We start from the raw sequence: 16,599 nt of genomic DNA on the forward strand, positions 1-16,599 counted from the left end.
ATATATGTTTACATAAGTTAGTGTATTAGTATATCTATCGATTCAATTCACATACCGAAGGAACAACCAGGCCCAAACAAGAGATGTAACCTTACTCTAGGCCTACTTTGGGCAATAAACCTTGTGCACGATGTTACAAAGCAAAGACTCCTCCTCCTGCCCGTTCTCTCCTGTGCTGAAATTTGCGTGGTCGTCTCCCACCGGCAGAGGGAAGGATGCACTGGGACGACTTGCACTTCACCAAGTCGTACGACGCCAAGGAGGCCTACTGCCAGAGCAAGTTGGCCAACGTCCTCTTCACGCGGGAGCTCGGGCACAGACTCAAAGGTACGTGTGAGGGACGGAGAGGGAGAGGAGAGGGAGAGGGAGAGGAAGAGGGGAAAGGAGAGGGAGAGGGAAATGAAGAAGGACCAGGGGGGGTGAGGGAAGAAAGAAAAAGGGAAAGTAATTGTATTTTGTTTTTAATCTAAAATATTTTTTAACTGAAGTTACGATGGTTATTATTTTTTGCGTAAATGGTGTAAATCATGTATCCGATAATTTAATTTAGTTATTTTTTATATGAGGAGTAAAGTGGTCGAATATATTTATATAAGATTACATTTTACTGCGAAAGTCACGTGAATTTTGTGTTTTTTGATTGAGTTGAACCCCAAGAGAAAATAATATTCAGAGCTAGGATTTGTACAGTAGCCATTCTTGTTTCAATAAGGATCCTATTTAATATACATTGTAGATATATTATCGTGTATTTTACTTTCCAATAAATGCTGTTCGTGCGAGTACCTTGTGTCATAAAACTGTCTTTACATACTGCTAGGTTTTTCTTAAAGTACTTGGTCTGATATAGCCTCCTACGGATTCTGTGATTGTATCTGTAGCAATGTTAGCAATGTTTTGGTAGGTTACATTGCGGATTCCGTTTGAAGCCACAGTTATAGAAATATTTCTTAGTTTATGTGATAGTCTTGTATGCTCCTTAAACATTTATTTTATTTATAGTGAATATCGGCGTATTGAACGAGGCAATATTTGACAATAGTCAATAGATCAGTAATGCATAATGTGAATAGGATCGGGTCAAGTATTGATCCTTGTTCGGGTTGGCAGTTTACTTCTAAATCCCCATTGTGTTTTAGAGTTATCGATTTGATATTTTCTCCAAAACTTTAGAATATTCAAGATAGTGGAGTGATATAGAGATTATATATATTGAGTCTTTATCTCTAAATCTATTATGATGGCATGTTTACAAACTGATGAGTAAGACGAGGTGACTATGGAGGTGTTTGTAATGACTGCTGAGAGTTAAAATTGCGCCTATGGCTTCCGTCTCATGCAGGCGCTTTATAGTTGTATTTGTTGCTTCTACTGCTACTGCTTGTGGTCTGAAGCATTACTATTAGCCTTGTCCTAGTTGCGTTTCGTTGGGATACGAGGGCGGCTCTTTGGTCACAGATTTCCCAACTTTTGCGAAGAGGTCGTTGAGGCGGTCAGTCACTATGGGAGTTGGGAAAAGGTTTTCTTTGAAAGGCATGAACTTTTCTCACAATATTCCACGGCTGTTACATTAATTTAACTTATTAGTGAAAGAGATTTGTTTTGTATACCCGATTAGATTAAACTTTATCGGTTCTCTTAATTGTGATAGTTTTGTGAATATTATTTACATGTGTAGTTGTCAAACCTTTTTGGCTTTATAGGGAACGGAGGCATCTACATTTTTTCTTGGATTATTAACTAACTATCGACGTAATCTGTTGATAAAACCAACGAGAGTCAATTGGCAGACAGGCAGACAGACAAATGTACAAACAAATAAGAGATAGTAACAATCCTGATACCATACACATCCGCGTTAATACAAAGAAAAATAATCCCAATAACCCCGCGTCCCGTTCCGTGTACCCTCAGGCACGGGAGTGACGGCCTACTCCCTCCACCCCGGCGTTGTGCAGACGGAGCTAGGTCGTCACATTCACGAGTCCGTCAACTCCTTCATCCACTGGGCCTTCCACTTCTTCGGAAAATTCTTCTTCAAGACGGTGGTTCGCGGAGCCCAGACGACTATCTACTGTGCGGTGGACGAGTCTCTCGCCACGCAAACGGGGAAGTATTACAGGTGAGACAATTATTAATGGAAGCTTATCTACCTGTTTTCGAGTGAGTGGAAATAGTGTTTGCATCGGGTTGTATATTTTTTATTGTGAAATGGTTTTAGTAATCTTTAATTTGTTGGTGAATGAGCATTGCATTTACCATAATTCTGTATCTGGTCATTGTCCAGTTCCTTCAAGATAGCTTTAAGAATTACGTTACCATAACCATTTAATCTAATTGATTTAAAGTGTATTCATAGTGCAAAAAGATTTTTTCTTCATTCCTAGGGGAGAGCACATGCGCAAACTACTTTCTATCCTTAAAGTGCTTCTAACATATTTGAAGTACAGCAAAAATCTGTAGTTTGATTCTGCTTCAGTCAGTGCAGATTATTTTCCAGCGACTCCTAATTCTTATTCACATTTATCTAATTAGCTGATCTGTGTACTGTTATTCGAAGCCTTGTTTTGATGTAATTTCAAGATATTTGCATTGCTTCAGGTTCTTTCCGCTTTAGACATTCGTTTGATGTTGAAAATGTTAATATTGAGTCCAAACTAGTGTTGAAAATGTGCAATGCATTTCAGTGACTGTGCAGAAAAAACACCACATCCGAACGGTCTGTCGGACGAGGACGCCAAGCGACTATGGGACACGAGCTTGCAGTTGGTTGGTCTAGACCAGTATAATGTCTAGACCAAAGTTTCCAAAGGATACTTTCTGATCCGGAACAGCATATTGTTCTTCATATCCATTTTTTTTCGACGGTAGATTCCCTCACTAAACTCATTCTCTTTTTTCTTGTTCTTCCTGTTCTTTTTCCCTTAAACTCGTGTACCATCCTTTTGTCTCTGCCTGATAGACTGGCTTTCCAATATGTAATGGTGGCAATAAAGACCTATGAAATGTTCATTAATAAAATATCTAGGTCGCTTTGTTTTATTTACAAAATGAAATACTTGTATAGTATTATATACTCAGCGCACTTGCAGCCAATATGAACTCAGGGAAATTGCAATTTGACTGATGAATTGACTCCTTCCGTGTTTGATCACTGGCTCTTCAAGATGGATGGCTTCTCTCAAGAGGGATCATGAGCCAAGCGAGTTTTCACTTGCATTGGAAGCTTCTGTGTGCTCAAATGCAGATCCGTGGCCGTAATGAAAAAATCGAAAACAGTAAACCTATATGGTTCCGAAAGCAAAAAGCTGCGGCCGCCGATCAAGACAGACCACTAATGATTAGATGCAAAGTGAGTAGCAAAATGACATTTACTTGATATAATACTGCATGGTATTCCCAATAGCGTGTGGCTTATGACTTCAATTCATTGCTGGATGCTTTGAGGTATAATGTATGGTTGTCGTTTTTAAGTGTTACTCTGTACATACTTTCATAATATGCACTTGCATGCCATTAATGCAGCACTAATAGCTTTATCGTCTTCTTTTTTCGTTAGTTCCAGCATTATTCATAATTACATAGAAAAAATCATGTTAGGTTTTCACTCAAACCGAATGATAATGATAAAGTTATTAGGAGTTATCTAGCAATTCCTTTTTAAGCTTTATTCTTCTCTTTGCGTTTTAATAGATGACAATTTGTCACTATCTATTAACAATGCCTATTTATTTGGAAACAGTATTCAATACTCTAATCTACATGACGCTTTTCTCCTGCTGCTAGTGATATGTTATGTTAATGTATTCCAGTAACCTCGGATTTATATGGAGGCATTTTGAAGAAATAAGTATTAATAAGTCCTTTGTTTGGATTAATGACAGATGGTCTGCAATTCTGAACCCAGAGACCAAAATAAATCACTAGACAAAGCTGTTATGAAATTTGTTTCTAAAAACTTACTTTAACTTTAAAAAGTTACTTTACACTTGTAAAAAAAGCTTTCATACCATACTGTATCCCTTTTAGTATTCTTTGCAAGAAAATAACTTTCAGAATAACAGTTTTGGGGGGTTGAAAAAAAAGAAAAATACTGATAAACCATGTATTTGTGTTTGAATACCAGGTCCCTAGTAATACCCCTCTTGGGCACCAGGTAACAATCTCACACGCCAGGCTGGGCAGCACATGGGCACCAATTTAAAACACCACTTTGATCTTGTAAAGCATTTATACTAATCAGTAATACCTACTGGCTATGATTTAATTCTTGGGTGACTATTCTATAGATATAACTGGGGCTATTTAGCATATGTTTCATAGCCCCATCACAAGCAGCTTGACAAACCACACCTTAAAATCACCGTATACCCTTGGAATTACAAATTCAAAAAAATATAAAATGAAGAATAGAACGTGTTCAGATGTGGAATAGGCAACCCCTATCAGTCTAGACTGCAATCTTTCAGAGTTGGTGGATGTAATGCTGTGTCAAATAGATTCGTTTCAGCACAAAAACAAGACAAAAAATGGAGGACCTTCATCCCCAAAGACGTATCATTACAACCCCAACCCACAAGAGCATCCAGGCTCAGGTCATCTGCCTGTTGGGAAAGAATAAGCACCAGATTGCCCTTTGATCCCCCTACGACCTGCTATTTGTTTTTCCTGGTCCCAACCCGTGCTACCCGCCCCAAGGACAACCACACTAACTGCCACACTTGTGTTCTTGGCTCCTTGCACCGTACAAAACAATAGTAATAGTAAATCTTGGTCTATGGGGATTATTACCACAGTAAAGGATATGCCGACGTGAGGCGCCAGAAGACATAAGCAAGCCCACCCAGAATGGACTGGAAACTTGGGAAGTGTCCTAATGGCCTACTGGAATAGTTTTCCATTTAGTTATACAAAACTGGTCAGTAAAATATGTACCACCGCTGTGTAAACTTAAAAAAGTACAGATACTCTCTTCTCTATCTGCAACACCTTTATATTAAATTATTAATTCTCTGAAGAACATCAAGATCGTCTGAACATATGAAAAGCTAGAATATATATTAAACGATAATATTCCTGTGCATGGTACATTACTTCACTGTCCAAGTGGAGAAAAAATATAGCCCTTTCAAAAAGAGGGGATTAATCATCACTGGAATGAACTTTGTATCTTTAACTTAAGATTGCTCTTGCTGCATCAAGTGTAAAATATGTTTATAAACACAAGAGTGAATCTCTCCAATAGTAAACAAAAAATACAATGCTTGGCAATGCCCCTAACCCTTTGCAGCAATGGAAACAAAAAAGAAAAAAAAAGAAAAAAAGAAAAGAAAAAAAAAGTGCAGCCACAACCCTACAGGTGACCAGAACTTGCTGTCGAGCCTCTTGGTTCTTATTTTTACACCATAGAAGACTTCAGATTACAACAAAGAACCAATCAGAAATGTAAACGTACAAATAGAAAATCACTTTTCCTCAACAAGTAAGTCTTAACAGCTGTCTGCATCACACTGATGGTTCAAAGAGCATGACCTGCAAGACTTCACTGTCACTGACAACATTGCACTTTATAACTGCCACCAGAAACTTAGCAAACCTTTTTTTGTTTCAATTTTGTCTTGTTGCTCATAATACCCAAAGCAAAACTTACAACTGATAAATTCAAAGCCTAATAAACAAATATCTAATAATCTTACATGTGAACTTCAAAAAGTCTTCCATAGCATACATGCAATTAACAAATTTGTTCGAATTTATACACAAAATTATCTTGGAAAACAAAATTTCTTCCCTATAAATGGTCCGCACTTATAACAGCTATCTCCCATGAAGCTTCAATTTCCAGGACATTCTACAAAAGAATATTTGTATAAAATACATCTTAATAGCAAAAGTCTTCATGGCATTCAGCTGCTCTGGCTGTGGACCTCCAACACTGTGGCCAAGGTTGGACGATAGACAATGTCAGTGAAACTCTTGCAAGTTGTGGTTGCTTCTTGTACCTCCTATTGTTTTTCACTGCTTAGCCCCAGCACCCTGCAATAGATAATGTCATAATTAGTATTATTTGCAAAACTGGTAAGTAGATTAGCATTTTTTTTATTGCCTTTAAATCAACTTAGAGAATGGAGGGAGGGAGAGAACATGAATATCAATATTTTATATTCATCCCAACTTCCAATATAGTGGGACCTCAAGTGAAATTTATCGAAGTTCATTACATATTTAAATCATGATAATGGGGAATGGACTCTTACACTTATGAAAAAAATTAAACTAACTACTTCAGTTTAAAATCCAAATCTTAACAGCATAGTTACTATTACACAGACAAAAAAAAAATTAAACCCAAATAATACAAAGCCTTATAAATGCAGAAACCACTTCTGTACAGATTTTTACATCTTTTTTTCTAAAAATGGTTTTGTAGCAAATGAAAAAATAATGAATCCATGATCCTTTGTCAAGCTAATTCTCATTTTCATCACTCACTTGGAAAAAAAAAAAAAAAAAAAAAAACTTTCAAGCACTTTTATACAATTACCTATACATTTTAGACCCTAAAAAGTCAATACTTGATCTAAAATTCTCAAACTTATGTAATAGAAGTAATACAGTTGGGGACAGGTTATTTCTAAACATCCAGAGAAAATTCCTCCATCTCCCCTATAGTCTACATCTTTCTGCAATCAACTAACTTCTATCATTTGATGATAAATAACCTGTATACTATTTGTAAATTAATACAACTTTGTAAGCAATGTACATTAAGGTTTCAACCCTAACAAATACTAAATTGTACTGAATGAAGATGACACTGGCATTATTTACCAAATTTTATTGGTACAGATGACAAGACTTTTCATACCAAGTGCTGTTTTTACCATTAAAGAGATAGAACTAGAGAGAATGAGAGAGAGGAAGGGGGGAGGAGGGGGGAGAGGAGAGAGAGGGGGAGAGGAGAGAGAGGGAGAGCGGGGGGAGGGGGAAGAGAGGGAGGGAGAGAGAGAGAGAGAGAGAGAGAGAGGGAGGGGGGGGGGGGGATGTGTGCACAAGCATGCAACACAAACGCTTGTACATACAAGGATAGCACTTTCAGGTTTTGACTTATTATGCACTCAGTGTCCAGGTATAAAAAAAAAAAAATCCACTTATTACCTAGCTTTCATGAATGCTACACATTGTGTTTACTGGGTGACTAGATACAGTCCATGTGCAATCCTTCATCAGCATTGGATTTATTGCATCTGATGCTAATAAATTAAGTCTTGTCAAGCTTTAAATGGAATACAATGGGCATAACTAGAAAACTAACATTAAATACTGTGTCTTTATAATTCTCCTAGAAGTACTGTAAGGTAATTTGCGAATAATGTCAGTGAAACATGATAGAAAAGCTAAGACTTCTTCAGCTAAAACTTTGAAAAGATGGACTAAATTAACCAATACATTCAGAATCCTATGCTTTACAGATGACCACTGAGTGCCTCTGTATGTGTATCTAAATAACTAATACAAACAATTTTTTTAAATATATACACAAATACACAATTATTTAGTCACATTCATCTTTCCTCGGTTGCTATGAATGCCAATAACCATATGCACCTCTGACTCTCTCTCATTGGAGCTATCATTATAGAGTTTAATTCTCAATGAACAGGACTTTCAATGCATTTGTTCACAATGACAGGCTAGTTAAGGGAAAGGATCAACCTCTTGTTGGGCCCTCAGAAATGTTTGCATAAAGTTTGTGTCAAATATCAATTGTTAGTATTAGTATTTACTGAACATGTACCAATAAAAACATACCAATAAACCCATGTTAAGGGATTTCCCAGTACAAGACCTGGGATTCTCCTTATTCAATTAGCCAAAGCAACAGCCTAAAAGCAATTACAAATGGTCTGGAAGGGCTTGAAAGCCATGCAGAGCAAGCAAGAAGAGGGTAAGTCACAACACACAAGCAAAACATGTAAAAAATGGAGGACAACTAATGGTACATCTTGTTACAAACCTTGATGGGTTCAATACCATTAGTTATGAGTTCATATCAGGTGCATGTGTGTGATATATACAAAGTATCAAAGTAAAAGAAAAATTCAACTCCTTGTGCCTTGGCACCCACATTAGTGTATGATAAAGAGGAGGAGAGAGAATAATCCTGGGGAGAAAAGCAGAAAAAAAGCATGAAGTATCTTTTCATATGACTACCAGAAGAATCTATTTAAAATTGATTTTTCTGAAAGACAAAGGTTCATTAAAAGGCCAACCCAAGTCAAATTCAGTATAACAGTAAATATCTAGAAGGACAAGAGAAAGGAGAAATGATGACCAAACATCCAAAACAAAGAATGCAGGCAGGATCTGTAACCATGCAAGAAAAATACACGACCAAAGGCATGGCCAATTGTGCATGCACTATTGAAATGTTTGAAGAGGAATTCCTCTTAGCATTTATCATCACTGTGTTAAAGCCTCTTGGTTATTACACTAAAAAATTCATTCATGCTCCAAATTCATAATGTACTGAAAAGGGGAGGGAATCTATAATATAAGGGGGGAACAAAAAATAAAACACTTTAAATCTGCAACTCATAAATAATTCTTAAAACAATACCCATAAAAGCAACAAGCTAGGAATCTCAACTGGAGTGCATCAGTTGGCAACTGGTAACCAAAGTCACAACAACAATGCAACTGAGGAGCAATTGAAATACCTTAAGGGTCAGTGCTTTTCCCTATTAGTTTTCCCAAAAATCCCTGAAAGACAATAAAAAGGGTTAACAGTCTGCAAAGAGGCCAAAAATAAGAAAAACGTCCGTGTACACAGACACCACGACTGATATCTAACAAGCTGTGGGTTAGTAATACATCTTACAAGATCATGCAACACTTAGAAAACTAGAATATCCCACAAACTTGAACATAATTCATCTTGTAACACATTAAACTGCAAGACATAATGAGAACATGTTTACAATTTGTACTTGTCCTTTAAATTTGTTCACACACACAAAAAAAAAGCTATTTTAAAATCTCTTCACAAATTTAAACTCAAAGAATGCAGTAACTTGTAAACTTGCTCAACTGAATGTTGCAGGTAACTATAAAAACAAATATAATTCCATAAACAAGGTCAATCACTTCTTCCCACATAGTACTGAGAAAAGGACAAATAAAAATGATGGCCAAACTCAAGAAAGGGTTATTAACAAGCACTCAAGTTTCTACACACTGCACAATTCCCTCTATGCAGGAAGTTGGGTTCTTTCGTCAGCCAACTCTCCCAAGTGAACAAACATCCTAAAAGCACCCAACAGTGGCAAACTTGTCATTGCTTAACTTGTTTTTAAGAGGAGAATTTCTGCAAGAGCTGGATAATAATTGCTACTCTACAATGATGAGTGTTTTGGATAAAATTCTGTAAATCTTTATTTTTATATCTTATTTCTGGTATGCTTGAAAAGCAATGACTCAAACCCATAATGATTTACAATCAGATATATATACATATATTTATCATTTTAATCACTTCAGATACTAAGGTAAAGAATCCTTTGGCAGTACTTTGCTTACCACTTTTTGCACTTGTTTTTTTATCAACAGCTCTGACAATTGTTCCTTCTTTACTGGTAGGTCTGCTGGGAGACCTACTAGCTTTATAAGGGGAACCTCGCAGAGAAAACTGCGCAGAGGGACATGCAGTTAGTGAGGCAGCAAAAGGATAGAATTCCAGGAAATGAAGTTTAAAGTTCAGAAAAAAAGTAAAGTTCTTGTTTGTAAAAGTGATTAAGATCAAATTAAATTTAAAAAAGATGTACAAGATCTTAAAAAAAGTTCCTTAAAATCTTAACATGGGCCCACTTCACAATAATTTGGCCATCAATTTTACTCTTTAAGTTTACCTGTTTCATCAAGTAGCCTATTTAATATTCACTTAAAATCCAGAATACTATGTAAAACTATATTAAGCCTTTAAATCACAGTATATTCTATAAAATATGCCTTCCAACTGTAATAAGAAAAAATAAATAAATAACCCGCACCTGACAGGCTCAGTATATGAACTACTAAAAACCACATCCAGATGATGAAGGTATCAAGTTTTACACCAAGAACCAAAATGCTGATGCATGACAATGTTCATGCTGCTGGTGCATGAACAGCTGGGAACAGAACGAATCCCTTACCCCGCCTGCAGATCCCACGTTCAATACCTTCTTTATGAACTCGGAAGAGGGATCTTTGATATCTACATCTACAGTTTAACCAAACCTTCAATAATAACAATAAGGACAGTATTAACTGTCAACTATTCATTTAAGTATGGCAACTGAATGAATAAGCTCATTTCCAAATTTTATTTAAATCTGAAAGTTTGATTTTAACCCTCTCTGGACGGGTGGTACAGTACTGTACCGCTCATTCAAAAGCCCAGTGGCCGGGCGGCACAGTATTGTGCCAGCCATTTAATTGATTTAGGCCTAAGAATTCGAAAGCCCCGGCATTGTGACATTCAAGGCTAGAATGCCCCCGTCGTGAGTGGGTTAATCATTATTCCTATCACAATTTCAAAAGTATTCCATAAAACATGACCGCAAAACACAGACATTACAATACTACAAAAATTTATTCCTTCTGAACTGGCAAACAAATCCTTTCAATTGCCAATTCTTATCGTCTTATTCAGGAATCCAAAACAGGGAAGAGAAAATCCTGAGAGCTCTTATACTAACCAACACACCATGGGCTTTAGTGGATGCAGTCCTAGAACCAACTTCTAATGTTCAATATATGAATGACTATAATAATCTACATTACCTGTTCTTTAGTATTGGCGAGTTTGAATCTTGTCATTATCAAGGGTATCCTTATCAATGCTAGTAATGCAAGCCAATTCATACACAACCTCTTAAGCATCTGAGGGACATTTGCTTACTAATATTATAAAGATGAATAAATAAAAACTTTCAATTCTGGTTAAAAATTAATAAAAGACAGTGGATAGAGATATGCTAGATATAATTAATAATATTAAAAAGGCATAGATTTCCTTTTAGGAAAAAAAAAAAAAAAAAAATGGTCTCAAGCCTTGTATCAATGATAGATGGTATTTACTGTGTGTCTCCGGATTTTTTTTTTTTTTTTTTTATCATTAATTACAATTCTTGTGACAAGACCTATTCCTTTATGCTCTTCCAAAGTCCTATTCATCTCTTTTATGAGAAAGGGGGGGGGGGGATGTCCCAAGTCCTAAGAAACGCTACTCAGTGTATAAAAGATATACAGCATTACCAGAATAGATGTTAAATTTGCATTTATCAAAAGTAAATAACACTTTAACAACAGCAATGCTAATAAATGAATTTGACATCCTAGCATTATGATATCTTAAGATAATGGCCCATGGTGTGCATATTGGTTCCCCCTTTTTTAACTGCTGATCATGCAAACTTGACAACCCCCTAATCAACCCTTTTGACGAAAAGGAAAAATTCGAGCTTGGAAAACCCAATTCTGCCATGCTTACCTTTCGCTTCTTTTTAGCTTTTTTTGCTGTTGCTCCTGACTGATCCTGAGAAAGGTTAGTGTCTGTGACTGAGGCAGAGGAAGCAGACATCAGACTGGCGGTGTCGGCGCGCGAGGTGTTGTCCTGGGAGCATTAGTCAGCCAAGGTAAAGGGGAGAAGCATGCTTGGTTAAGACACCCAAACCCACCTCTTGTGTGCCCAAAGTGATCTCTTTAAAACCCTCACCTACACCACCATGACCACTACTCCACCACATCAGCCATACTCCTGATAAAAATTATGTTTTAACTACCCAAGAATGACAAGCTACATCTCTTTATTTTAAAAATAAATAAATAAATATCTATTGGTCATAGACTATAACGAATATCAGGAATATAGTTGCGGTGCCAGGGTGAAGTCACTGACACATACATTAGTAGAAGTTAATGGCATTGATCCACCATGACATGCAAGTTGATCATTGTGCAGGAAAGAGCTCAGCCACATGGAAAAAGCTACATAAAATTTTGATATGACCAGCAACTACATGTTATAATAAAATTAGCAACCCATTCTTTTAGGCATCAGTAAATATACAGCAATATAAAAGCCTATGCATTCGCAAGAGCTAAAGCCCTGCTAGTAATGTGAAAGATAGCACTGCTTGCTGAAGAAAGGCAATGAACTATTATTTCATGGGGATTAGGTAATTCACAGTTCATAGCTTGTAAAAGATAGCAAGCAAGGTTGTACTTTCCCCTTTGGTACTATATACTTGCAAACATGGAGTAAGTGCAAGTGTACACTAAAGTGCTTATACATGTATTGCCCTATGATCTTGAATATATGTAAAGTTTAGTCTATCCTGCCAATTAATTTGATGTAATTTCACTAAACTCTATATCAGCAAAAAGTCACAAATACATATGAACATAGATATGTACAGCCTGTCTTAAGTTGATGTTCTTATAAATATTGGCAGTATTTGTAGTAGCTTGTCAATTAACAATTTTTCTTGGTATTAACAGAAGTGTTAGCAATAGTGTGAGCAGGTGAAATGGATAGCTTTGATAAAGAATGTTATATATTTCTCAACACAATCTGCCATACTGACTCATACTAATTACACCTCTTCAGCTATCACAAACTTAGAAAATTATATTGTACATCTAGAATAGAAAAATTAACATTCAATCCATCAGTTTATTATAATCCTTATGGTTTCATTAATCTGTGCATCAGACATTGGTGCATACAACACACAATTTTCCTCCCCTGAGAACCCAATAGATACTTAAAAAGTCAAGACATTTGCATGTGATAGTCACACTTAATCCCCAATTCATTGTATAGTGTACTGTAGGTACCAAAAAAGTTCCAAGCTGCTTCCTAAGTGCTCTACCTGCCCAAATCCTAGCAATTTCCTGCATACTCACCCTGTCCCAAATATCCAAAACTTCTCTTGGTACCACGCATAAACAAACACTTATGTACTCACCTCTTGACACTGGTCCTCACTGGCTGGTCCATTCATGCTCGCATTCTATTGAGGAAAGAAACATATGCATCAATTTATAAACTTTGTAGATATTGTAGAAAATATCTTAAACACAGTCATGCATACAAAAACATTGAAATATTATCCAAAATGATAATATCTGGCTTTGAAGAAGGTTCCATACCAACAACTATGGTAGTATTCAAAGCTTATCCATACTCAACATGCTCAAAGGGGTAATCCTACTAACTAAACATGTCATTTTAAATGAAAGTGACAGGAATTTATTCTAATATTTGTAAGATAGATGGATTACATAAAACATTATCCTAATTTCAGTTCACCAAATAACTGTTGCCAATTGAACATTACATAATTATTACACGTCTAATCACAGACACTCTACAGGCAATTTTTTTCTTTTGGAAAAAAGGTTGTCAGTAATGATTACAAAATATATGTATCCATCATTTATTGATATACAATAGTGTTGCATAAGTGTGGATAAAGGAGGGGGGTGGTAGATAGACGGATAAATACAAAAAAAAAAAAAAAAATTATATATATATATAAATAATTTAACTATAGGTTTATCCCCATCATATTCATTAAAAGATAATATGAATCTAAACTAGCAGGCCATAATATAAACCACTACATTACACACACTAAAACACATACACATCTCATTTGCCTCAACCACTCATCACAGCTTGCCTAACATAAGCTTATCTCGCTCTTCCAGGGAAATGTAGCATCCGTATATCCCCCCCACACACAGACGACTCCACAAGTTTTTAAGTATCAAGGAGTCAATATGTAGGCCTATTTTACCTCAAGTGTTAACCAATTTCCTTGTATTGTGAGAATGATAAGTGTATTAGTTAAACATTTTTCAATGTTACTACTAATATGATATTTCTGTTAATAGTAAAAATACAATAAATTTAAGGAATGGGGTAAAGAGATGAGGTCGGGTAGAACTACCAATTGACTCTTTAGTGATGAAGCCATTGTGGGGCAATCCAATTAAAAATACACACAAATGAACTCTACTCTTCTTGGCATGAATTTTGGAAGCAAGAGTTGAAACTGGCAGTCAATACATTGGTTGGGTAGTGTTCTTGTAAGGAAAGGCTCCAACATGTATACCCTTTTTATGTCTACAAATAGTTATTATATACATATATATACATATATATACATATATATATATATACATATATATACATATATATACATATAAAATATTATATCTATACATATCTATATATATAATTTGATTAGTATACCTAACTGGTACATTCATACATAACAGATTTACAAATACTATAAATCCACAGTAAATACATACATCTGTGTACATTCTGTAAACCTATCATTATCTATATTTTGCATACATATAGCAATCAATCATTTCTATAAAAGTAAGGAAATTAAACAAGAATTTTCATTATCCCTTCTACAATTAAGAGAAGATCCCACTGATTCAATTCATGTTATTTTGGTCAAAATTGCTCCAATGCAAAAATGGGTGTCAAAAAGGGGAAGGCCTTACGGGGATGGGGGAGGGAAGCAAATTAAATGAGTATTGGATCATCAAGGAACCATTCCAATAATCAAAGGCTGAAAATTCTTCTAATTTCAATCTTTTACTGGCTTTCCTTCATCTCTTGTCACTTCCTATTTATACTTAGTCAATCTGGCTTAATCTGTAGCCAACGCACCAACTTACACATGGATGCAAATAATATAAAGCACACGCACACACACACATGCTCACACTTGTAAACTAATATACTAGTATATATATAGCCTGCATATAATATGTACCATATATAAAATACAAAAATAATCTAGGCATTTCAACTTTATCCGCTGAAAAATGGAGAGAACGGGAAAAACTAGGAGAGGCTGGGAGAGGAAGCTACAAGTGATCGAGTCGATTACAAGGGGAAATACAGCAATCAGTCAGAAACACACATTTCTTGTCAAAACATATATAATTGCATGGACTAGCTAAAAATATCAGTTCAGGAATTCATATTTTCAATTGTGCTAGGTAAAAAAAAAAAAGAAAGAAAGAAACACTGGATACCAAACCTTTATCTGCAGGATCCCCACTTCTTAATATTTTTATATTGCTATAAATTTTAATCAAGATGTATTGGCAACATCTGTCAAGGATAGGCTCTCTCAATATGCATTTCAGGAGAGCAATAGCTTTTTTTAAAATCTAAATATAGTTGCAGCAATAATAATAATCATAATATAACCATATAATTCATAATTATACAGTAATAGAAAAAAAAAAGTACAGACTAGAAAAAGTGCCTTGCACCCCCAAGGAACAAAAGTGATAGATATGTTGCGTGTTTAATGCCTAAGCTTTGCCTTTGCTAATTTCAGATTAAATATAGTTAATACTGAAATTAAATACCACTTTGAATCAGAATACCCAGACATTCAAACGGCTAGAAATTCTAGTCAACTGTGTATAAAGCAAACAGATCCACACATGCAAACTCAACTGCATCTGAACTTGCATATACACTTAAACAAACCAATATTCCCAAAAACATGCAACCGTGTGTCGTGTGTCTCGTGTCGTGTGTCTCGTGTCGTGTGTCTCGTGTCGTGTGTCTCGTGTCGTGTGTCTCGTGTCGTGTGTCTCGTGTCGTGTGTCTCGTGTCGTGTGTCTCGTGTCGTGTGTCTCGTGTCGTGTGTCTCGTGTCGTGTGTCTCGTGTCGTGTGTCTCGTGTCGTGTGTCTCGTGTTTTTCCTTTCCTCTTTTTTTTTGTATGAATGTACATATGCATGTTGTGCGTGTAGCATTGTTTATGCTAGTTTGAAAGATAGCCTTAGGAAAGCAAAGCAAAAGGCATTTGAAATGCCTCACCTTTGGAGCTTGAAATATACCACAATTACTTCCCCCCAAAAAAGATGAAGATACATTAAGTGTGTATACACACATCAATATATATATCCATACATTGCAGTGCGGATACACACATCCATACAAGTATACATAAACTTATGTATACACAAATGTACAATATATATACACACTGTGATAAGACAAAATATATTCATCAACCCAACCATTACCACATATTTTTGTGTAATTCACAATCCACACAGCCATACCATAAATCAAGCCTCTCTCTCCAATAAATCAAAAGGACCCTTTCCCAAAAGATCCAGGGTGACAGTAGGCACAAAAGGAACTAAAACAGCAGTTGGATTATCACCTGCTGTTCCATATGGTTGTTGTTGTTGATGATGGTGGTGGTGGTGTTGTTGCTGTTGCGTCCCACCCAACCAACCATGTAGCCCATTTTACTCACACGGCTAGCGGCCAGGGCTGCCTGCAACACCACACACCCGCTAGTGTTAGTGCACCAAGCCCACTCACCAGTACACCATTCCACTACCATAAAGCACCCTAATATATCTATTATGCCTCTACAGCTAAAGAAAATAATGAATTCTTTGAAAACACTTTAAGAAGTATAACTAATATAGTGATAGCACAGGTAATAAAATTATTATAAATTACAAGTCAATGAAACTATCAAAAGGAAACC

General features: G+C 36.0%; 2 protein-coding genes across 53 annotated transcripts in view; one reads left to right on the forward strand and one right to left on the reverse strand.

The window, feature by feature from the left end:
• The window catches only part of LOC122258012 (retinol dehydrogenase 13), a 28,898-nt gene extending 25,867 nt beyond the window's left edge, over nucleotides 1-3,031 (forward strand). For all 3 annotated transcript variants that reach the window (XM_086545203.1, XM_043023684.2, XM_086545204.1), the window contains 3 exons: nucleotides 208-327; nucleotides 1,915-2,122; nucleotides 2,688-3,031. In XM_086545203.1, the coding sequence (XP_086401329.1) occupies nucleotides 208-327; nucleotides 1,915-2,122; nucleotides 2,688-2,796 (437 nt within the window). In that variant the 3' untranslated portion in view covers nucleotides 2,797-3,031. The remainder of the gene's footprint in view (nucleotides 1-207; nucleotides 328-1,914; nucleotides 2,123-2,687) is intronic.
• Nucleotides 3,032-4,091: 1,060 nt separating this feature from the next.
• The window catches only part of LOC122258010 (uncharacterized), a 58,083-nt gene continuing 45,575 nt past the window's right edge, over nucleotides 4,092-16,599 (reverse strand). For 12 of the 50 annotated variants that reach the window (XM_086545192.1, XM_086545181.1, XM_086545175.1 and 9 more), the window contains 4 exons: nucleotides 13,014-13,058; nucleotides 11,534-11,656; nucleotides 9,580-9,688; nucleotides 4,092-6,036 (listed from right to left, as the gene is read on the reverse strand). In XM_086545192.1, the coding sequence (XP_086401318.1) occupies nucleotides 6,023-6,036; nucleotides 9,580-9,688; nucleotides 11,534-11,656; nucleotides 13,014-13,058 (291 nt within the window). In that variant the 3' untranslated portion in view covers nucleotides 4,092-6,022. Of the gene's footprint in view, nucleotides 6,037-8,720; nucleotides 8,764-9,579; nucleotides 9,689-11,533; nucleotides 11,657-13,013; nucleotides 13,059-16,263; nucleotides 16,381-16,599 lie in introns of all 50 variants that reach the window. The other 38 variants (XM_086545169.1, XM_043023665.2, XM_086545167.1 and 35 more) reach the window with 8 other exon arrangements.

This window comes from Penaeus japonicus, unplaced genomic scaffold (genome assembly GCF_977035675.1).
Source record: "Penaeus japonicus unplaced genomic scaffold, GWHDUDI00000001_assembly GWHDUDI00000016, whole genome shotgun sequence".
NCBI classification, from domain to species: domain Eukaryota; kingdom Metazoa; phylum Arthropoda; class Malacostraca; order Decapoda; family Penaeidae; genus Penaeus; species Penaeus japonicus.